Genomic DNA, 24,836 nt, shown 5'->3' on the forward strand with positions numbered 1-24,836 from the left:
AGTCTATGCTTGTCTTTGGGTTTAACATGAGTTTCTTGTATGCAGCATATAGATGGGTCTTGCTTTTTTTTTTTTTTTAATTTGTGGAAAATTACAGATGCTTTTTTTTTTTTTTTTTTTTTTTTTGAGAGGGCATCTCTCATATTTATTGATCAAATGGTTGTTAACAACAATAAAATTCAGTATAGGGGGGTCAATGCTCAATGTACAATCATTAATCCATCTCAAGCCTAATTCTCGTCAGTCTCCAATCTTCTGAAGCATAACGAACAAGTTCTTACATGGTGAACGAATTCTTACAGAGTGAATAAATTCTTACATGGTGAACAGTACAAGGGCATTCATCACAGAAACTTTCGGTTTTGATCATGCAATATGACCTATAAACCATCAGGTCAAATATGAATATTCATTTGATTTTTGTACTTGATTTATATGTTGATCCCACATTTCTCCTATTATTATTATTATTTTTATTTTTAATAAAATGCTGAAGTGGTAGGTAGATGCAAGATAAAGGTAGAAAACATAGTTTAGTGCTGTAAGAAGGCAAATGTAGATGATCAGATGATCAGGTGTGTGCCTATGGACTAAGTATTAATCCAGGCTAGACAAGGGCAGCAAGACATCCACGGATGCAGAAGATTTCTCTCAAAGCAGGGGGGGTGAGGTTCTGAGCCTCACCTCTGTTGATCCCCAAATTCTCACCTGATGGCCCCCCTGCGACTGTGCCTGTCTTAGGTTGTTCCTCCCTTGAGGAATCTTACCCGTCTCTGGCTAACCAGTCATCTTCCGGGGCCATACAGGGAAATGTAAAGTTGGTAAGTGAGAGAGAAGCCATATTGTTTGCAAAGGTTAGCTTTTTACTTCTTTGCAGATTTATGCCCTGTGGCTTCTATGCCCAGCACTTGTCTCGAGGTATCTTTACCACCTGGAGGAATTATGATACTCGGTAAATTCGATATGAGGCACGAATTCTATTTAAGGTTTGTAATTAGGAAGGAAGAAGAAAAGCTATAGATGTAGCATATGAAGGAAACTTGGGAGGATTGATTATTTCTTTGACATATCTTCTTGTATAGTACCTTAAGTATGTATAGGTTTTAAACTACTAACTAATTTGCACACACATATTGACATAATAGGAATACGGTGACATAAACAAAGCAAATCTATAATTACCAGCCATCTCCAGTGAAGCCAAGAAAACCATTTAGGCACCCTAGGCATTTGTGAAAATTTATCTATGATATGATGGATATTTTCCAACTGTACTTGAACCATCAGACAAATTAAAGCAGCCCATTTCTGGGATCTGTTCACATCCCATATGTTCTTTTAACCATAGATAGTCTATAGTCATGAGATTTTGGGGTGCTACAACTTGCACCCCTCCCAACTCCTGGTTGAGTTCCAACAGTACAGATCCAGTCAAATTCGTTGTCTCACTGTATGCACATGCCAGCCTAGACATCTCCCTCCTCCTTCTTATGGCAAGTCCAGGAGATGGTGGGCTGGATGCAGCCACAACCGCAGCATCGTCCGGATCCCTGTGGAGGCTTTTTGATGATCATCCCCCGGCACGAGTCCTCCAGAGAGTGCTGATGCCGGAAGCTCCTCCTCATATCGTATCTTAGTTCATTTTCTGGGTATCCAAGCTAGGCCTTGATCTTCTGCGTAGAAACAAACAGACCCTTTGCCCACACTTTGACATGCCCTCTATACCACTGTGCAGAACTCATTGGAGGTCAGCACACAGTAACTGCTTTTTTTTTTTTTTTTAATTAAGAGAAAGGAATATTATCAGAAAAGAGTACCTCCATAGCTGATCATCTGACACCCTTTAAGTGATCAACATTAAGGATATTTAAAGCATGCGTTGATCTTTGATTTACCAATAGTTTTATCCTGTTAAGGAGTAATCCCCCTTTTCTTTCTTTCTTTCTTTTTTTTTTTTTTAAATTTTTAATCTACACTTACCTGAAGAATACTATGTTTACTATGCTCTCCCCTATATCAGGTCCCCCCTAACAACCACATTACGGTTACTGTCCATCAGCTTAGCAAAATGTTGTAGAGTCACTACTTGTCCTCTCTGTGTTGTGCAGCCCACCCTCCCCTTTCTCCCTCCCCCCCATGCATGCTAATCTTAATACCCCCCTTCTTCTTCCCCCCCCCTATCCCTCCCTGCCCACCCATCCTCCCCAGTTCCTTTCCCTTTGGTACCTGTTAGTCCATTTTTGGGTTCTGTAATTCTGCTGCTGTTTTGTTCCTTCAGTTTTTCCTTTGTTCCTATACTCCTCAGATGAGTGAAATCATTTGGTATTTCTCTTTCTCCGCTTGGCTTATTTCACTGAGCATAATACTCTCCAGCTCCATCCATGTTGCTGCAAATGGTTGGATTTTTCCACTTCTTATGGCTGAGTAGTATTCCATTGTGTATATGTACCACATCTTCTTTATCCATTCATCTACTGATGGACATTTAGGTTGCTTCCAATTCTTGGCTATTGTAAATAGTGCTGCGATAAACATAGGAGTGCATCTGTCTTTCTCAAACTTGATTGCTGCGTTCTTAGGGTAAATTCCTAGGAGTGGAATTCCTGGGTCAAATGGTAGGTCTGTTTTGAGCATTTTGATGCACCTCCATACTGCTTTCCACAATGGTTGAACTAATTTACATTCCCACCAGCAGTGTAGGAGGGTTCCCCTTTCTCCACAGCCTCGCCAACATTTGTTGTTGTTTGTCTTTTGGATGGCAGCTATCCTTACTGGTGTGAGGTGATACCTCATTGTAGTTTTAATTTGCATTTCTCTGATAATTAGCGATGTGGAGCATCTTTTCATGTGTCTCTTGGCCATCTGTATTTCTTTTTTGGAGAACTGTCTGTTCAGTTCCTCTGCCCATTTTTTAATTGGGTTATTTGTTTTTTGTTTGTTGAGGCGTGTGAGCTCTTTATATATTCTGGACGTCAAGCCTTTATCAGATCTGTCATTTTCAAATATATTCTCCCATACTGTAGGGTTCCTTTTTGTTCTATTGATGGTGTCTTTCGCTGTACAGAAGCTTTTCAGCTTAATGTAGTCCCACTTGCTCATTTTTGCTGTTGTTTTCCTTGCCCGGGGAGATATGTTCAAGAAGAGATCACTCATGTTTATGTCTAAGAGGTTTTTGCCTATGTTTTTTTCCAAGAGTTTAATGGTTTCGTGACTTACATTCGGGTCTTTGATCCATTTTGAGTTTACCTTTGTATATGGGGTTAGACAATGGTCCAGTTTCATTCTCCTACATGTAGCTGTCCAGTTTTGCCAGCACCATCTGTTGAAGAGACTGTCATTTTGCCATTGTATGTCCATGGCTCCTTTATCAAATATTAATTGACCATATATGTTTGGGTTAATTTCTGGGGTCTCTAATCTGTTCCACTGGTCTGTGGCTCTGTTCTTGTGCCAGTACCAAATTGTCTTGATTACTATGGCTTTGTAGTAGAGCTTGAAATTGGGGAGTGAGATCCCCCCTACTTTATTCTTCTTTTTCAGGATTGCTTTGGCTATTCGGGGTCTTTGGTGTTTCCATATGAATTTTTGAATTATTTGTTCCAATTCATTGAAGAATGTTGCTGGTAATTTGAGAGGGATTGCATCAAATTTGTATATTGCTTTCGGCAGGATGGCCATTTTGACGATATTAATTCTTGCTAGCCATGAGCATGGGATGAGTTTCCATTTATTAGTGTCCCCTTTAATTTCTCTTAAGAGTGACTTGTAGTTTTCAGAGTATAAGTCTTTCACTTCCTTGGTTAGGTTTATTCCTAGGTATTTTATTCTTTTTGATGCAATGGTGAATGGAATTGTTTTCCTGATTTCTCTTTCTATTGATTCGTTGTTAGTGTATAGGAAAGCTACAGATTTCTGTGTGTTGATTTTGTATCCTGCAACTTTGCTGTATTCCGATATCAGTTCTAGTAGTTTTGGAGTGGAGTCTTTAGGGTTTTTTATGTACAGTATCATATCATCTGCAAATAGTGACAGTTTAACTTCTTCTTTACCAATCTGGATTCCTTGTATTTCTTTGTTTTGTCTGATTGCTGTGGCTAGGACCTCCAGTACTATGTTAAATAACAGTGGGGAGAGTGGGCATCCCTGTCTGGTTCCCGATCTCAGTGGAAATGCTTTCAGCTTCTCGCTGTTCAGTATAATGCTGGCTGTGGGTTTATCATATATGGCCTTTATTATGTTGAGGTACTTGCCCTCTATTCCCATTTTGCTGAGAGTTTTTATCATGAATGGATGTTGAATTTTGTCAAATGCTTTTTCAGCATCTATGGAGATGATCATGTGGTTTTTGTCTTTCTTTTTGTTGATGTGGTGGATGATGTTGATGGATTTTCGAATGTTGTACCATCCTTGCATCCCTGGGATGAACCCCACTTGGTCATGGTGTATGATCCTTTTGATATACTGTTGAATTCTGTTTGCTAATATTTTATTGAGTATTTTTGCATCTACGTTCATCAGGGATATTGGTCTGTAATTTTCTTTTTTGGTGGGGTCTTTGCCTGGTTTTGGTATTAGGGTGATGTTGGCTTCATAGAATGAGTTTGGGAGTATTCCCTCTTCTTCTATTTTGTGGAACACTTTAAGGAGAATGGGTATTATGTCTTCTCTGTGTGTCTGATAAAATTCCGAGGTAAATCCGTCCGGCCCCGGGGTTTTGTTCTTGGGTAGTTTTTTGATTACTGTTTCAATTTCTTTGCTTGTAATTGGTTTGTTTAACTTTTGTGTTTCTTCCTTGGTCAGTCTTGGGAGGTTGTATTTTTCTAGGAAGTTGTCCATTTCTTCTAGGTTTTCCAGCTTGTTGGCATATAGGTTTTCATAGTAGTCTTTAATAATTCTTTGTATTTCTGTGGAGTCTGTCGTGATTTTTCCATTCTCATTTCTGATTATGTTGATTTGTGTTGACTCTCTTTTTCTCTTAATAAGTTGGGCTAGAGGCTTATCTATTTTGTTTATTTTCTCAAAGAACCAGCTCTTGGTTTCGTTGATTTTTGCTATTGTTTTATTCTTCTCAATTTTGTTTATTTCTTCTCTGATCTTTATTATGTCCCTCCTTCTGCTGACTTTAGGCCTCATTTGTTCTTCTTTTTCCAGTTTTAATAATTGTGATGTTAGACTATTCATTTGGGATTGTTCTTCCTTCTTCAAGTGTGCCTGGATTGCTATATACTTTCCTCTTAAGACTGCTTTCGCTGCATCCCACAGAAGTTGGGGCTTAGTGTTGTTGTTGTCATTTGTTTCTATATATTCCTTGATCTCTATTTTGATTTGTTCATTGATCCATTGATTATTTAGTAGCATGTTGTTAAGCCTCCATGTGTTTGTGAGCCTTTTTGTTTTCTTTGTAGAATTTATTTCTACTTTCATACCTTTGTGGTCTGAAAAATTGGTTGGTAGAATTTCAATATTGTGGAATTTACTGAGGCTCTTTTTGTGAGCTAGTATGTGGTCTATTCTGGAGAATGTTCCATGTGCACTTGAGAAGAATGTATATCCTGTTGCTTTTGGATGTAGAGTTCTATAGATGTCTATTAGGTCCATCTGTTCTAGTGTGTTGTTCAGTGCCTGTGTGTCTTTACTTATTTTCTGCCCGGTGGATCTATCCTTTGGGGTGAGTGGTGTGTTGAAGTCTCCTACAATGAATGCATTGCAGTCTATTTCCCTCTTTAGTTCTGTTAGTATTTGCTTCACATATGCTGGTGCTCCTGTATTGGGTGCATATATATTTAGAATGGTTATATCCTCTTGTTGGACTAAGCCCTTTATCATTATGTAGTGGCCTTCTTTATCTCTTGTTACTTTCTTTGTTTTGAAGTCTATTTTGTCTGATATTAGTACTGCAACCCCTGCTTTCTTCTCACTGTTGTTTGCCTGAAATATGTTTTTCCATCCCTTGACTTTTAGTCTATGCTTATCTTTGGGTTTAAGGTGAGTTTCTTGTAAGCAGCATATAGATGGGTCTTGCTTTTTTATCCATTCTATTACTCTGTGTCTTTTGATTGGTGCATTAAGTCCATTTACATTTAGGGTGACTATTGAGAGATATGTACTTATTGCCATTGCAGGCTTTAGATTCGTGATTAACAAAGGTTCAAGGTTATCTTCTTTAGTATCTTACTGCCTAACTTAGCTCGCTTATTGAGCTGTTATATACACTGTCTGGAGATTCTTTTCTTCTCTCCCTTCTTATTCCTCCTCCTCCCTTCTTCATATGTTGTGTGTTTTGTTCTGTGCTCTTTTTAGGAGTTCTCCCATCTAGAGCAGTCCCTGTAGGATGCCCTGTAGAGGTGGTTTGTGGGAAGCAAAATCCCTCAGCTTTTGCTTGTCTGGGAATTGTTTAATCCCGCCATCATATTTAAGTGATAGTCGTGCTGGATACAGTATCCTTGGTTCAAGGCCCTTCTGTTTCATTGCATTAAGTATATCATGCCATTCTCTTCTGGCCTGTAGGGTTTCTGTCGAGAAGTCTGATGTTAGCCTGATGGGTTTTCCTTTATAGGTGACCTTTTTCTCTCTAGCTGCCTTTAAAACTCTTTCCTTGTCCTTGATCCTTGCCATTTTAATTACTATGTGTCTTGGTGTTGTCCTTCTTGGATCCTTTCTGTTGGGGGTTCTGTGTAATTCCATGGTCTGTTCGATTATTTCCTCCCCCAGTTTGGGGAAGTTTTCAGCAATTATTTCTTCAAAGAGACTTTCTATCCCTTTTCCTCTTTCTTCTTCTTCTGGTACCCCTATAATATGAATATTATTCCTTTTGTATTGGTCACATAGTTCTCTTAGTGTTGTTTCATTCCTGGAGATCCTTTTATCTCTCTCTATGTCAGCTTCTATTTGTTCCTCTTCTCTGGCTTCTATTCCTTCTATGGCCTCTTGCATCTTATCCATTCTGCTTATAAATCCTTCCAGGGATTGTTTCACTTCTGTGATCTCCTCCCTGACATCTGTGATCTCTCTCCGGACTTCATCCCATTGCTCTTGCATTTTTCTCTGCATCTCATCCCATTGCTCTTGCATTTTTCTCTGCATCTCTGTCAGCATGTTCATGATTTTTATTTTGAATTCTTTTTTAGGAGGACTGGTTATGTCTGTCTCCTTCTCAGGTGTTGTCTCTGTGATCTTTGTCTGCCTGTAGTTTTGCCTTTTCATGGTGATAGAGATAGTTTGCAGAGCTGGTACAAGTGACTGCTGGAAGAGCTTCCCTTCTTGTTCGTTTGTGGCCTTCCTCTCCTGGGAGAATAGCGACCTCTAGTGGCTTATGCTTGTCAGCTGTGCACAGGCAGTGCTTCTGCTACCTGCCCGTTTGCTATGGAGTTTATCTCCACTGTTGCTGTGGGTGTGGCCTGGCTGGGGCTGCTCCTCCAAAATGGTGGAGCCCCGTTGGATGGGGAGCGGCCGGGAGGCTATTTATCTCCCTGAGGGGCCTCTGTTCTCCCTGTTGCCCAGGGGGTTAGAGTGCCCAGAGATCCCCAGATTCCCTGCCTCTGGTCTAAGTGTCCTGTTCTGCCCCTTTAAGACTTCCAAAAAGCAGTCTCCGAACCAAAACAACAACAGCAACAATGAGAGAGGGAACAGAAAAAGAAAAGGATAAAACGCGATTTTTTTTTTCCTCAGGTGCCGGTCCCAGGCACCCGCTCACCGGTCCTGCTGCTCTGCCTCCCTAGCACCGGGGTCCCTGTCCCTTTAAGGCTTCCAAAAAGCACTTGCTAAAAAGAGAAAAAAAAGGGAAAAACGCGCGATTTCCTCCGTCCTCAGGCGCTGGTCTCAGGCACCCGCCCTCCGGTCCCGCAGGGAAAAACATGGGATATTCTTTGTCCTCAGGCGCCAGTCCCAGGCACCTGCTCACCAGTCCCGCCGCCCTGCCTCCCTAGCACCAGGGTCCCTGTCCCTTTAAGGCTTCCAAAAAGCACTCGCCAAAAAGAGAAAGAAAAAAGAAGGGGGGGGGAACACGCGATTTCCTCCCTCCTCAGGTGCCGGTCTCAGGCACCCGCCCACCAGTCTCACAGGGAAAAATGCGCGATATTCTTTGTCCTCAGACGCCGGTCCCAGGCACCCGCTCACCGGTCCTGCTGCCCTGCCTCCCGAGCACCGGGGTCCCTGTCCCTTTAAAGCTTCCAAAAAGCACTCGCCAAAAAGAGAAAAAAGAGGGGGAAAAACGCGTGATTTCCTCCGTCCTCAGGCCCCGGTCTCAGGCACCCACCCCCCGGTTCTGTAGGGAAAAACGCGCGATAATCTTTGTCCTCAGGCGCCGGTCCCAGGCACCCGCTCACTGGTCCTGCCGCCCTGCCTCCCTAGCAATGGGGTCACTGTCCCTTTAAGGCTTCCAAAAAGCACTCGCCAAAAAGAGAAAAAAAGAGGGGAAAAACGCGCGATTTCCTCCGTCCTCAGGCGCCGGTCTCAGGCACCCGCCCCCAGGTCCCGTAGGGAAAAATGCGCGATAATCTTTGTCCTCAGGCGCCGGTCCCAGGCACCCGCTCACTGGTCCCGCCGCCCTGCCTCCCTAGCAACGGGGTCCCTGTCCCTTTAAGGCTTCCAAAAAGCACTCACCAAAAAAAAAAACCGCTCTGGTTTCTTTCCACCCGCCGGGAGCTGGGGGGAGGGGCTTGTATCTTACCCCTTTCACAAGGCACTGGGTTCTTGCAGGTGTGGATGTGGTCTGGATGTTGTCCTGTGTCCTCTGGTCTCTATTTTAGGAAGAGTTTTCTTTGTTATATTTTCATAGCTCTATGTGTTTTTGGGAGGAGATTTCCACTGCTCTACTCATGCCGCCATCCTGGCTCCGCCCCAGGTTTTTCTTTTTTTTGAATGTTGATAATTTATTTGGAAACAGTTTGTAATAGGTCTTGCTTTTTTAAGATTTGTTAGAGCCACAGCCATGTTCATATTTTCTTTTACTTTTTTATAATAAATATAAATATTTTTATGATATTTACACAGTTACTCCCCGCTACTGAGGCAAGACTGATGCTTTGTACTGTATTGGTTGTATTTTGTCAAAATACCCTGTGACTTATGATATTTTTCCACAGTGGCTAGTCAGAATAGGATGGTATGTAGGTGACAAGTGCACCAGTCCTTTAGGATAGGATGGTCCCTTCTGTGGCCTGTGTAGTTTTCCTCACAGACATGTACTGATCCATTTTCTTGCTGAACACCTCAGGGATCCCTCTGAGGACGTCTGAGGTTCTTTCTTTGTGAAGTTATCTCCTTTCTAGTAATCCACAGTCAGTATTAGGCTGGAGATTCACCAAAGGAAGTCATATTTCATGTATTGTGTTTACTTATGGTAGGCTTGAGTGACTTCTAGTTAAGTCACTCAGGAATCCTTCAATTCAAGATGATTTAGAAATTGCTTAAACTTACCAGGGTAGCTATGGATTAAGACCCTATCAGATCTGAAACTGGACTAGTTCTTTAATGTACAGTGAGATTAAATATATCTGAGTGTTAAATATATTTTTCATGTTTGTCCACAGGTGGAAATTTACCCCTTACTACCCTCCCAAATTTATTCTCAACATAATCTTACGAGTCACAAGAATTAGTATTAATTTCCAATATACTGTCACATTTTTAAATGATGTTTTGCATTTCTAAAAGGCAAGTTTATATTAACCAATCTATTTTTTAAAATATTTTAGAAACAAGCCCTTCCAGAGAAAGAAATGGCTTCTCATTTACCAAAAATACAAGAAAATATATTTAAAAGAAAAGAGATTAAAAAAAATACATTTGATTACAGAGGACAAGATGGAACACATTGTAAGTGTGAGAACATTAAAAGTTCATGTAGCCATGTAGAAAGTACTTATCTACTTATTCATGTAAAAAAATCCTGCAAAAGTCTGTTTCATACAGTTGCTGCCTGCTTTGTGTCAGGCACACTTCTGTGCATTTCCCTATTACAGTTGAAGTTGAAAAGTAGACATATATAAAAAATTAAAACAACCTAAAATCTTATCAATTGGGTCAGTACACAAGCTCTATACCACAGTTCTAAGTTCCCTATACTAAAAATAATGTATTTTTTGCTTCTGAAACTTTAAAAACTTGTGTGTAAGATAATTGCTATTATATACTAACATGGTATTCTACTATGCTGCCAGGCAGAAAAAATAGACAGTACTAGAAAAAAGCACAGGAAAAATGGAAGGGAGGCAGTAGAGAAGGAAGGAAAGAGAGAAAGAAAGAGTTTAAATGAGGAACATCAAGTCATGACTTTATTCCCAGTCTCTACCAGCTTCCTTTAATTTGTAACCCTGCAAGATATAGTGGGATTAAAGTAAATTAATTAATATATTAAAATTTCATTGCCAGAATGCAAAACTGTAGATTTGTCTTAAGTATCTGTGACTGTGTAGTATCAGTAAAGAACTTCCATGGTGGGATCATCAAAGCATCCCACCAATCTTATATCTGTCCTGGCACTCCTGTTCTAGGTGACATTCTCCCTATGTCACTCCAATAGATTACTAACTAGTCTTCACTGGCTCTTATTTTTACCTACTTCAAACCCTCCCCTTTTTTTATATACTATTACCTAATTAAACTTAAAACTCTGCTCTGATAGTCTTTTGTCCTGGCCTCAAAACTTAAAGGTCCTCATTACCTCTTAAATGAAGCTCAGACTTCTTAGGCAACCATTCATCACTATGTACAGTCCAAGTCAAACCTAACTTTAACTTCACATTGTACTTTCTCTTTGAAGAAGACATCGTCTAGTGGTGATGTGCATAGCTGAAGTCCAAGTCCTGCTTTACCTTTTTTTAGCAATATGAATAGCTTTGACAAATCACTTAACCTTTTGAACCACAGTTTTACCATCTGAAAACAAAGATAATACTCCTAAATAATTCCTAAAAAGCCCAAAATTTCTAGCTCATAGTAAGCACTCAATTTATTTCATCGTCCAATCAAATTAGACTACTAACCATTTCTAAAGCACAAGTTACCTTTAACATTTCTTTGCCTCTCTTCATCCAATTTACTCATCCTGGAATGATGTGCTCACTGTCCATTTATCCAAATCCCACAAATCTTTAAACTCTACTGTAAATACCATTCCCTAGTCTTTCAATAACCCTAATAGAAAGATCCCTCTTCTTTGAATCCCTAGTAGTACTTTGTATCCTTAATAGCATGCTTATGGAATACTTCCCACTCTCTTAATCACCCATAATATGTAACTCCCACCTTTATATTTCACAGAGTACCGTGTACTCTGTGAGTGTGTGTGTGTGTGTACACACATGCATAGATATATAAAATAATTGTTTGCTAAATTGACTAATTCAGTCTATTCAGCTCATTGAGGTAATGGCAGCAGTTTCATTCTCCAGAAATCACTTCAGTAAGTATATATATCCCTGCATGTTCAACTGATAAATTTCTCATTTGATAGAAAAAGAGTTTCAAGTAGACATTTTAAACATTTGTTACCACAAATCACCTCTTTCAGAGTAGGGATATAAATTAGTTTATATTATCAAGGCAACAGATGAAATTTAATTATACCTCTATAGATGGCTTCAGAGGAACAGAGAGAGAGAGAGAGGGAATGTTAAATGAATCTGCTGCAGTGGGGAAACAGATGACTCACATTTTATGACTCTTCTGAAAGCCCATTGAGCATACATGCTGTGAGGACCCACTGCCCCCCTAGATAGTTAGAAACAAGAACTGTGATTACCTCTATTACAAAAAGGGGATTATGTATGTATGTGGTTGCTTGTACCAGTCTGAGGCACATCCAAGAATTGCCGTAGTCACTGTGAGCTAGTGGATCTCCAGCCAGTAGCTGTGTATCCCCATACAGAGGAAATGGCATGTTACAGTTGAGCTGGGTATGAACTTTTCTCTCTTCCTGAAGAAAATTCTGTCCCTCCAAGTATGTAAGTTAAATCAAAAGGATAGTATTTCAAGAGTAATTTTCTTTCCTCCTATTTCACTCCTCTCCATCTTCAGTACCTCCCTACAATCCTCCGTGTGAATTAGCATATGGCTTATTTAATCTTGGGCATGAAAAATCTGTTTTTGTCATAAAAGATAGTCTAATTCTGTCATCACATTTACAAATAAATGTTTTATTACATTTCTTTAAGCTTCCCGGAAGAAGAAAAAGACTTTTGATGATGTAAAAGTAGCTTCTGCTATTGGTGACCAGAGAGCAAATAAAGGAGTAAATGGTAATTGAATATTGTGACAAGAAATACTAAGTAGTAATTTGGGGAGAGACTGAGTTTGGACGGCCTCTTTTGCTTAAGTGCAGATAAATCCTGTTGCCAAATGACTGATTTAGAGTGATGCTTATGAACAATGATGCAACCTCTACTGCTTTCAGAATATGATCTCTAGCTACTGATTTAGTACTATCTCATTTTAGAAAAACTAAATGAGGGTCTACTGCTGTTAAATGAACAGTATATGAAACCTAACAAATTTGCAAAATAATTTTTATAATGCTTAAGATGATTTTACAAAGCTCTGAAGTGGGTCAGAACTTAAATACATTAACTCCAAAGCCACCACTAACCCCACTGAAAAACCACTTTCTTTTTTTATCTTTTACTATGTTATTTCATATTGTCTATTAGAGCTCACTGGATTAGACCAGGAACCCAAATACCAGCATAAAAATCTTCCAAATAATACACTATTAAAAGTATAAGACTGTTCAAAATTTAATAATATGAATTCCTTCCCACTATTAATTTTCTGGAGAAAAGTCAATGTATATAAATAAAATTCTTTTCTCCTTTTATCAGTTAAAATATAAAGAAAAAGCAGTCCAAAGTCTTTCCTCCCTGAGTATGTAATTTGATTAGTTTCATCAAGACTCAAAAACCTGGGGAGAGACAGGGTTGTCTTAGCTAAGGCTCTCTTCTACTCGCAGGAACACTGAGATTGAATTAATTCAACTCTAAGCTTTATGGGTTCCACACATCAAACAGTTATTACAACACACAATTATGGCACTACCAGCCCAATAGCTACTAAATGTAGACAATAAAAGTAAATTTTCAGAGTCTAATGAAGTTATCTTGTGCACAATGATCCTCTAAAATTAGTATTTCATGCAACACAAACTAGTCTTACTGATATCAAAACTCTCAGTGATATTGGTGGAAAGGATGGTAGATGGAAAATATTATTTTCAACCTCACCAGGCTACAATTCTATCTGTGACAACTGGGGATCAAACCTGAAAATTTAATAAGGCATAGTTGGAAGATATTTCATTAAAAGATGAATTCTGAAATTATATTGATACATATGTGGTGGGGGAGGAACAGGGGCCTATTTACTTACCCTCTAAGAGAGTGGCATGTGAATCCCTTTTTTGTGAATTTTAGAAATGTTCAGTAGTGACATCACAAGTCATTATGTCTTATCACAAGTCATTATGTATTATGGGAATGCCCCTCTTTTCCATTTACCATAATCAAACCTAGTTTCTATCATTTCATCATTGAACCCTGAGTATGAACTCTGTACACTGTCCCAGCCTTTACACTCTTATGGGCAATTTGCCCCTCATTTTGTAGCTGGCAACTCTCCAGGCAGAGTTCAGAGCCCTGAATTCCCTATAGTCCCTACTTTTCATCTTGTCTCTCTTTTTTTTTATTTTTAAAGATCCGGAGGCATTTAGATTTCTTAAATCCTAAAACAAAATGGAATTTTTGTACAACTGCATGAATTTTAGCACACGCATGGATTTGTGTGCTCTCTCCCACAATCACATCAGAACAGTTCTTACATTCTAGTAGTCATACCTTTCTACCTCCCACTAATAACCTGAGGTAGCTACTGATAGGTTCCCCATCTATATAGTTCTTTTTTCTTTGGAGAATGTCTTATAAATGGAATCATATGATATTTGACCTTTTGATAATGTCTTCTTCCACTTAGTATTATGCCTTTGAAAGTCATTCAAGGTACTGCATGTATCACTAGTTAACTCCTTATAATTGCTGAGTACTATTCCATTGTAGGTATGCACCAGAGTTTGTTTATCCATTCACTAGTTGAAGGAAATTTGGGCTTCCCAGTTTTGTTGATTTTGAATAGGAAGATGAGAAGTATTTGTGTTCAGCTTTTTGTGTCAACAAAGGATTGTTGGGTCTTATAGTAAGAATATTTGTAAAAGAACTTTCCAACTCTTTTCCAGAGTGGCTATAAGATTTTCATTCCAGTCAGCAATGCATGAGAGATCCATCTGCTATACATCTTTGCAAACATTGATATCATGGGTAATTTTTATTTTAGCCATTTTAATAGATGTAGTAGTATGTTATTGTGGTTTAATTTGCATTTCCCTGATGGCTAATGATGATGAATATCTTTTCATATGCTGTTTGACTTTTGTAAAACCTACTTAATGAAGTATCTGTTGAATCTTTTAGCTCATTTTAAATTGGGTAGTTTCCTTACTGTTGAATGTTAGTAGTTATATATATATATTCTGAATAAAAGTCTTTTCAGATATGTGATTTGCAGGTATTTCCAGTCTCTGAGTTGCCTTTTCATTTTCTATTACATTGTTTCTCTTCCCCTACCTGTCCTGATGTGGCCTTTTTATTCTTTATTGTGGAAGAGCTTTTCAGCTAGTTTCCATGTGTTTTTCAGAGAGAAATGTTCTATATGTAGATTTGGTTCATCTAGGGAGAGCAGATAAGTTCAGGATCTTCATATGCCACCATATTGCAGGTTCATTTTCTTTAGCAGGACTAATTCATAGATGGTGGTGTGTCTTTCCACCAGGAAACATAATATCTTGTTGTCTTTCTCTTTTTTAATCACAGCTGTTAATTTTCTTCCTTTTTGTTGTGATACAAAGAACTTTATTACAGAAATAAAAATAGAAAATGCAATCATAAAATTCATGTCTTTGTAACCGTATGAGGGAGTTCTGCCTCTCTAGCAAGTCTCTCATTTAGCCTGAATCCACTAAGATTTATTAGCTTTTCTTCTGTCTGTGAGACTTCACCATCTGTGGGCCATTCACTGCTCTGAAAAGGGCGGTACAGCCATTAATTTTCAAGGCTAGATCCATGAATTAATTAGGAGTTGTAAAATTGGGATATTTTATTTTTATCATTACTTCTTTATAGATTAGCTGGAATCATTTTATAAAAAGAAATTTCCCCTCAAGTTTGTTTGGTTACATTGTGGTACAGGATACTTAAGAAAAACAGATGAATGTGTAATATTTTACCATCATTTATCAGTTTTCAAAATAATGAGTTGTTCTAATAGCATCCTCCAATAGTAATTAATTTTTTATGTTACTGTGAGTTCATGGATTTAAATAAATTTGATGTGCTTCAGTACACTGCTGTTACTAAATTTATTAATGGTGAAATTGTGACAGTGCTGGACAGTGGGAGCCCCTTCAAGATAGCTCTTGATTCCTTTCTGACATAATCATAGTGATTTTTGATAGCTTCCTTGCTATTGGTGAAAACAGAAATATCCAAGCTTATCTTGTATACATTCAGTTACTTCAACACCACTGAGTTACATTGGCATCTTTGAAAGGAAAGTGATCATAGACAGATGGACCTATTTCTGGACATTCTCTTCTATTTTATTGATCTATTTGTTCTTTTATGAATACACTTTTCTCTTAATTACTATAGCTTTATAAGTCTTGAAATTTGGCTATTTGAGTGCTCCAACACTTGCTGTTCTTCTAGGTTGACTTGGTTATTCAAGTCCTTTGTATTTCCATAGAAAGTTTTGAGCAAGCTGCCAATTTCTACAACATAACAACCCAAACAACAGGTGAATGGGTAAAAAGAATTGTGACATATCAACACAATGGAATACATCTCAGAAAGAAAAAGGGCCAAATTAAAACATGTGACTTACTTCGAGTGAAAGAAGCCAGGGGGAAAAAAGTACGTACCATATATTCTACTTATGTAAAAGTTTAGAAAATGTAAACTAATGTTCTGTGAGAGGTAATAGCAGTGTTGTCAGGGGATGGACCTATTACAAAGGTGGATGAGAAAACTTTTAGGGTATTAGAAATGTTAGTTTAATTGCAGTGATGGTTTCACAGTTGTAGACATATTTTTAAATGGATAAAACCATTTTAAGTAATTACATACTTCCACTATACTTTAATAAGTTGTTTAAAAACATTTGGTGTTTGTTTTTAATTTACTTTTAGGACCTACAGGAAATGATATACATCCATCTCTAAGGAGTTCAAAGAATGTTGTCAGAAAATCAGTAAGTTCAGTAGTTTGTCAACCAGATGAAAATAATAGCACTGAACAAAAGGTATAAAATGATGTCTCAAACTTTTCTATGATGATTATTCATTTAACTGGCTAACTTTCACTATTATAAATCATCTCCTTCATTATCATGGTATTGACTGGTTAAGGATATTAGGGCCTCCTTATGAAACCAGTCCTTTTCCCTGAAATTGTTGGGCTATCTTTACGCTAATTTCTTTATGTAATTTAGCAGAAACTAAGATACATTTAGCAATTATGATGATAATAATAGCATTTATTGGGCTGTACTATTGGCTGAACACTGTGTTAAGCCCACAGGAAGGGAAAATGAGGGAACTGGGACACGCAGCATACAAAGATGTATAAGACATAATCACTCCCTTTGAGAACTCTGTCTTAGGCTGAGAGACACAAAAAAATGTTAATGTTGTTACAGTAAAATGACAGTATGGGTGATTGATTTTACTTTTATTATAAGAATTGCATTCATTAAACATTACTTGGATTGGAATGGGTTGAATGGTATCTCCCTGAAGCAAACTAAATGATTCTAAACTTATCAGAATCAACAACTGAATGGATTACTATATCTTAAACAAATTATAGAATATTAGAAGAGGAGCAGATGGCTATATATTGAATGGTTTTGAACTAGTTAAATTTGAAATCTGTGTGGAAGGTATCCTAGATAGTTGGTAATATATATAGTATATATATATGAATATGACAATTTTCATGAGAGTTAGAGGGGAAAAAATCTGTATTAATTTAGTTGATTGATAGAAGGCAAAATCCTGTTCAGAACAGTTACTAATGAATATTTTTCTCTTTAATTTTGTGCCATATAGAAAGATGGAGTGATAACTAATAATCCAAGTACTTTTGATAATAGAGGTAAGAAAATGAAAAACTGTAATACTGTTAAATAGAAGAAAGAACAGAGTCCAGTACCTGCATGGGTTGACCCTCCATCTTTGTGACAAACTGTAATCTAGGGGTTAAAGTACTATTGACACTGCAGTCTATCCCTACCCTTCCTGGAATTAGCACATTTTAATTTCAGTCAAGTTGTTATTGCAACACGTCTTCTTGGCTTTCTAAAAGTACTACACAGCATAATATTACATGTTTTGACTAGAAATATATTTTAAATAAATACATGAATGAATTCTCTAGAGATCACTGCAGACATGCTAGGATGTAACACTGAAGTTGGAAATCATTTCTCTGCCCCAGGATTTCCAGCTTCTTAGGGCCCCTAAGCATCTAAGCAAGACAGATACCAGCACTTGACAGAGACTTGAATTCTTCAGGGTTATTTTCTCAACTTTCTGGCTAAAGTTAAGTTTCCACAAGGTGGGAAATAAATACCTGAAGAAAACCCAATTTACTTCTTGATTAGATTTTTGTTTTTCTTTAATGAGGTGTTTGAAAGGTGAAATTCATATGCCAATAATTACCAATATATTGATTTTTTTTGCTTCTTTTTTAATTTTGGTATCATTAATCTACAATTACATGAAGAATATTGTTTACTAGGCTCCCCCTTCACCAAGTCCCCCCAACATACCCCTTCACAGTCACTGTCCATCAGTGTAGTAAGATGCTGTAAAATCACTACTTCTCTACTCTGTGTTGTAGAGGCCGCCCCATACCCCCTCCCACATTATACTTGCTAATTGTAATGCCCCCTTTCTTTTTCCCACCCTTATCCCTCCCTTCCCACCCATCCTCTCCAGTCCCTTTCCCTTTGGTAACTGTTAGTCAATTCGTGGGTTCTGTGATTCTGCTGCTGTTTTGTTCCTTCAGTTTTTCTTTGTTCTTATACTCCAGATATGAGTGAAGTTATTTGGTACTTGTCTTTCTCCACCTGGCTTATTTCACTGAGCATAATACCCTCTAGTTCCATCCATGTTGTTGCAAATGGTAGGATTTGTTTTCTTCTTAAGGCTGAGTAGTTTTCCATTGTATATATGTACCACATCTTCTTTATCCATTCATCTACTGATGGTCACTTAGGTTGCTTCCATATCTTGGCTATTGTAAAAAGTGCTGCAATGAACATAATGGTGCATATGTCTTTGAATCTGAGAAGTTGTTTTCTTTGTGTATATTTCAAGAAGTGAGATTCCTGGGTCAAATGGTATTTCTATGTTTAATTTTTTGAGGAACCTCCATATTGCTTTCCACAATGGTTGAAATAGCTTACATTCCCACCAGCAATGTAGGAGGGTTCCCCTTCCTCTGCATCCTCGCCAACATTTGTTGTTTTTAGTCTTTTCGATGCTGGCCATCCTTACTGGTGTGAGGTGATATCTCATTGTGGTTTTAATTTGCATTTCTCTGATGATTAGCGATGTGGAGCATCTTTTCATGTGTCTGTTGGCCATCTGAATTTCTTTGGAGAGCCATCTCTTCATATCCTCTGCCCATTTGTAAATCAGGTTATTTGCTTTTTGGGTGTTGATGTGTGTGAGTTCTTTATGTATTTTGGATGTTAACCCCTTGTTGGATATGTCATTTACAAATATATTCTCCCACACTGTAGGATGCCTTTTTGTTCTGTTGATGATGTCCTTTGCCGTACAAAAACTGTTTAGTTTGATGTAGTCCTATGAGTTCATTTTTGCTTTTATTTCCTTTTCTTGAGGAGATGGGTTCAGGAAGAATTTCCTCCTGCTTATATTCAGGAGATGTTTGCCTATATTGTCTTCTCAGAGTTTTATGGTTTCATGACTTACATTCAAGTCTTTAATCAATTTAGAGTTTACTTTTGTGTATGGGGTTAAACAATAATCCAGTTTCATTCTCTTGCATGTAGCTGTCCAGTTCTGCCAACACCAGCTGTTGAAGAGGCTGTTATTTCCCCATTGTATGTCCATGGCTCCTTTGTCATATATTAATTGGCCATATATGGTTGGGTTTATATCAGGCTCCCTAGTCTGTTCCATTGGTCTATAGTTCTGTTCTTGTGCAGGTAACAAATTGTCTTGATTACTGTGGCTTTGTAGTAGAACTTGAAGTTAGAAAGTGAGATCCCCCCTGCTTTATTCTTCCTTCTCAGGATTGCTTTGGCTATTCAGGGTCTTTGTTGGTTCCATATGAATTTTAGAACTATTTGTTCTAGTTCGTTGAAGAATGCTGTTGGTAATTTGATAAGGATTGCAGCGAATCTGTATATTGCTTTGGTCAGGATGGCCATTTTGACGATATTAATTCTTCCTAGCCAAGTGCATGGGATGAGTTTCCATTTGTTAGTGTCCTCTTTAATTCCTCTTAAGAGTGTCTTTTAGTTTTCAGCATATAGGTGTTTCACTTCCTTGGTTAGATTTATTCCTAGATATTTTATTCTTTTTGATGCTATTGTGAATGGAATTGTTTTCCTGATTTCCCTTTCTATTAGTTCATTGTTAGTGTATATGAAAGCCACAGATTTCTGTGTGTTAATTTTGTATCCTGCAACTTTGCTGAATTTGGATATTAGTTCTAGTAGTTTTGGTGTGGAGTCTTTAGGGTTTTTTATGTACAACATCGTATCATCTGCAAATAGTGACAGTTTAACTTCTTCTTTACCAATCTGTATTCCCTGTTTTTCTTTGTTTTGTCTAATTGCCGTGGCTAGGACCTCCAGTACTATGTTGAGTAACAGTGGGGATAGTGGGCATCCCTGTCTTGTACCTGATCTTAGAGGATAAGCTTTCAGCTTCTTGCTCTTCAGTATGATGTTGGCTGTGGGTTTATCATATATGGCCTTTATTATGTTGAGGTACTTGCCCTCTATACCCATTGTGTTGAGAGTTTTTATCATGAATGGACGTTGAATTTTGTCAAATGCTTTTTCTGCATCTATGGAGATGATCATGTGGTTTTTGTCTTTCTTTTTGTTGATGTGGTGGATGATGATGATGGATTTTCTAATGTTGTGCCATCCTTGCATCCCTGGAATGAATCCCACTTGGTCATGGTGTATGATCCTTTTGATGTATTTTTGAATTCAGTTTGCTAGTATTTTGTTGAGTATTTTTGCATCTACGTTCGTCAGGGATATTGGTCTGTAATTTTCCTTTTTGGTGGTGTCTTTGCCTGCTTTTGGCATTAGGGTGATGTTGGCTTCATGGAATGAGTTTGGGAGTATTCCATCCTCTTCTATTTTTTGGGAAACTTTAAGGAGAATGGGTATTATGTCTTCTCTGTATGTCTGGTAAAATTCTGAGGTAAATCCATCTGGCCCCGGGGGTTTTGTTCTTGGGTAGATTTTGATTACTGCTTCAATTTCATTGCTGGTAATTGGTCTGTTTAGATTTTCTGTTTCTTCCTTGGTCAGTCTTGGAAGGTTGTATGTTTCTAGGAAGATGTCCATTTCTTTTAGGTTTCCTAGCTTGTTGCCGTATAGGTTTTCATAGTATTGTCTAGTAAGTCTTTGTATTTCTGTGGGATCCATCGTGATTTTTCTTTTCTCGTTTCTGATTCTATTGATGTATATTGATTCGTTTTTTCTCTTAGTAAGTCTGGCTAGAGGTTTATCTATTTTGTTTATTTTCTCAAAGAACCAGCACTTGGCTTCATTGATTTTTTTCTATTGTTTTATTCTTCTCAATTTTATTTATTTCTTCTCTGATCTTTATTATTTCCCTCCTTCTGCTCACTTTAGGCCTCATTTGTTTTTCTTTATTCAATTTTGATAATTTGATGTTAGACTATTCATTTGGGGTTATTCTTCCTTCTTTAAATATGCCTGGATTGCTATATACTGTCCTCTTAAGACTGCTTTTGCTGTGTCCCACAGAAGTTGGGGCTTTGTGTTGTTGTCATTTTGTTTCCATATATTGCTTGATCTCTATTTTAATTTGATCATTGATCCATTGATTATTTAGAAGCATGTTGTTAAGCCTCCATGTGTTTATGAGCCTTTTTGCTTTCTTTGTACAATTGATTTCTGGTTTTATAGCTTTGTGGTCTGAAAAGTTGGTTGGTAGAATTTCATTCTTTTTGAATTTACTGAGGCTCTTTTTGTGGCCTAGTATGTGGTCTATTCTGAAAAATGTTCCATGTGCACTTGAGAAGAATGTGTATCCTGTTGCTTTTGGGTGTAGAGTTCTATAGAGGTCTATTAGGTCCATCTGTTCTAGTGCACTGTTCAGCGCCTCTGTGTCCTTACTTATTTTCTGTCTGGTGGATCTATCCTTTGGAGTGAGTGGTGTGTTGAAGTTTCTCAAAATGAATGCATTGCATTCTATTTCCTCCTTTAGTTCTGTTAGTATTTGTTTCACGTATGCTGGTGCTCCTCTATTGGGTGCATATATTTTTGTAATGGTTATATCCTCTTCTTGGACTGATCCGTTTATCATTTTGTAATGTCCTTCTTTATCTCTTGTTACTTTCTTTGTTTTGAAGTCTATTTTGTCTGATACTAGTACTGCAACACCTGCTTTTTTCTCCCTGTTGTTTGTATGAAGTATGTTTATCCATCCCTTTACTTTTAGTCTGTGCATGTCTTTGGGTTTGAGGTGAGTCTCTTGTAAGCAGCATATAGATGGGTCTTGCTTTTTTATCCATACTATTACTGTGTGTCTTTTGATTGGTGCATTCAGTCCATTTACATTTAGCGTGATTATTGATAGATATGTACTTATTGCCATTTGCAGGGTTTAGGTTCATTGTTACCAAAGGTTCAAGGTTAGCTTCTTTACTATCTTACCATCTAACTTAGCTCACTTATGGAGCTATTGTAAAAACTGGTGATTCTTTATTTCTCTCCCTTCTATGATTAATTTATAGCAAAGTATGGATCTAATGATGTTCAGAAGGATGATAAAAATAACATTGCTATAGAAATGATTACTGCTTTAGCCCAGAAGGCAATCTCTGCATTCAAAATTCAACCACTTTTTTCAGGAGATGGGTCTTCTACCTTCTTTTCATTTCTAAATCCAGATAACATCACCCAGAGGATTCAATGCGTAACAGAGAAAATTTCTACACCAGTAAACAGATGCTTAAAAGGGAACCAACTTGCTTCACCAACACAATCATATAAACATACTTCTCTAAACTCAGACCAGAAAAATTCACTGAACACACTGGAAATAGATAGAAGTGCAGTGGACAGAAAGAAATGTTTCAAAGGTGAGGAGACATCGATGAAAAAAGGCAACATCCAAGATCCAATAGTTACCGCTATAACTGGAATCATGAAAAATAATGCAGTTAACTTGTTATCAGAGTCAGCTGCAGGTGTGGCAGATAAAAAGGAGAAGGAAAATAAAATGAGAATTTCAATTAGAAAATATAATGAGAATATATCAAAAGTTACTTCAACTAGTAGTATGGAAAGTAAAGCTACAAAGGACCCAGACTTAAGACTAACACATAAAAATGATGACACTGAGAAGAAAAGTACATCAGCTCCAGAATATGAGGAAAGGCAACGTAATGAGGCACAGACACAGTTTCCAGCAGCTACTCATGATATACAACATGAGAAGGAAATACCTAGAGCAGATTTTGAAACAGACAGTGAAAAGATTAAGAGCGTAAGAGAAAATTCATTAAAAAAAGATGAGCCGTTTCATTTATCTTCTTTGGCATCTAAAGTGAGAAATACAGAGACCACAGCAGAGAAAATTTTGAAAGCAGCTACCCCAAAATCAAATGGAATGGAAAGACAAGCCTCTCCATCTCAAATAGCTATAAGTGAGGAACAATATTCAGATTATGAACATGTTCAAAATATCATTGAAAATACTTATGATGCTATCTTAGAAATATATCATTCTCAAGGATCCACAGATGATTCACATCTCCAAAGTCCCCCAAGTGATAGGTCACTGCAGGTAATTCAGGAGGTTGGCAAGGATACTGCACAGTCTGTTTCAACAAAGGATTTATCCCTCTCAATTAGCAAAAATCTCCCTGCCATGGAGAAAGAGGGAGAGAAAGAGAGAGAAAAAGAGAAAGTGAAAGTAAAGGAGATTAAAATTGAACCTAGTAAAACAAATAGTCATCAGTACCAACCAAAACATAAACCTGGAATTTTTCCTGCTAAGTTTTCAGAAGATATTATCACTGAAATGATTAACAAATTGATCTTTTCTTCATCACCAGAAACACAAATGTGTGAAAGATGTCAAAATGTAAGTGATGATGAAAATCAAACAGAACTGTATGACACAGCTATGAAACCTATTGATTCACTGTTAAAGGAGTTTTCAGATGCTCAAATTAAGGTATTTAGAACAGATCCGGAAAATGAGTTTCTTCCACCAGTAGAAAACATGTCATCATCAGTTCCTAAAGTACTTTCCGGGCATAAAGAGTCAACTGCAGAAAAGGCATCATCTAGCATTAAGAAAACTGTGGATAAAATTCCACATATGCACAAAATGACTAAAACCTCCTCTTTAAACAAGATGCCTTTCCTAAATAACATACCAGCAATCAATCAAACATTGGTCAACAATGATGTTCACTTCTCTGTATGCAATATTTTGAAGGAAGGTAGGTCTCAAGACTCCATTTGTAAGAGTATAAAAACTAATGAGGAAACTATAGCAAGACAACTAACTAGTGCAGTGATAAATGAAATTTTTCAAGAGCAGCTTAATTTTGGATTTTGTGATGAGATTCCAGCTTCAGCATGTTTGCCTCTCGAATCTAAGGATCTTGTTAAAAAGATCCAAAAAGTGGTTAAAAGAGCCAGCAAAGAATGTCAGGCATTGTCACCATATACCGTCATGCTGCCTCATGAATTTTTAGAGAATGTGATTTCTGCTCTCTTATCTAAAATTTTCTCAACTGTGTCTAACACCAAAGCAGAAACATCTGAGGGCAAACAGTTCACAAAACTGGATTTCCTTCAAATGAAGTTATTAAGTACAGTTACAACAGAGATCTCCAAATATGATGATATGATTATACAGTATGTGGACTCCTTACATCCCAATGATGATGAAATTATTCAATTAGTGGTTCATTCTATTTATAAAAATCTTTTGTCACAGTATGGGTCACAAGAGATTATACAAAATTGTGTATCCAGTGGATGCAGAATCCTTTCCAAAACCATAGTTGAGTTGATTCTAAAAGAAGTGCCTGGCAATCAGCTGCAGAACTATTTTTCTGGAGAGCTAACTCCATATCAGTGTTCAGAAGTTAACTACATTGTTGAAAATATTCTGAAAGAAGTTATCACAACTGCTGATGCTCCCCAGCCTCAACCACTTACTCATATACTGCCTTATGATGTAATAGAAGAAACTGCTGTAAAATTTTTATTGAAGCTTTTATCTATGTTTCCAACAGTAGATAAGGAAAGAACCAAATCTGAAGAAACTGAAATGCAAAAGATAACCTCAAAAATATTAAATTCAATACAAGAATTTATCTCCAAAAGTAAAATTAAACTTGTATTACCAGCCAAGGAATTGCCTACTATACCTTCAGCTGACAATGAAACTATTGAAAAAATAGTTAACTCTGTTTATACTAGTGTTTTAAAGCACTCTGGCTCACACACCTCTATATTGAAAGATTTAA

At 37.5% G+C, this 24,836-nt stretch overlaps 1 protein-coding gene across 1 annotated transcript in view; it reads left to right on the forward strand.

Annotated features, from left to right (window-relative positions):
• LOC118971813 (fibrous sheath-interacting protein 2-like) overlaps positions 1–24,836 on the forward strand; it is a 51,651-nt gene that overhangs the window by 22,449 nt on the left and 4,366 nt on the right. Inside the window, exons 6-11 of the mRNA XM_073218507.1 lie at positions 9,696–9,816; positions 12,156–12,239; positions 14,222–14,303; positions 15,787–15,953; positions 16,229–16,290; positions 17,150–17,195. Coding sequence (XP_073074608.1) covers positions 9,696–9,816; positions 12,156–12,239; positions 14,222–14,232 — 216 coding nt within the window. The 3' untranslated portion in view covers positions 14,233–14,303; positions 15,787–15,953; positions 16,229–16,290; positions 17,150–17,195. The remainder of the gene's footprint in view (positions 1–9,695; positions 9,817–12,155; positions 12,240–14,221; positions 14,304–15,786; positions 15,954–16,228; positions 16,291–17,149; positions 17,196–24,836) is intronic.

The sequence above is a fragment of the Manis javanica genome, chromosome 12 (genome assembly GCF_040802235.1).
Source record: "Manis javanica isolate MJ-LG chromosome 12, MJ_LKY, whole genome shotgun sequence".
NCBI lineage: Eukaryota > Metazoa > Chordata > Mammalia > Pholidota > Manidae > Manis > Manis javanica.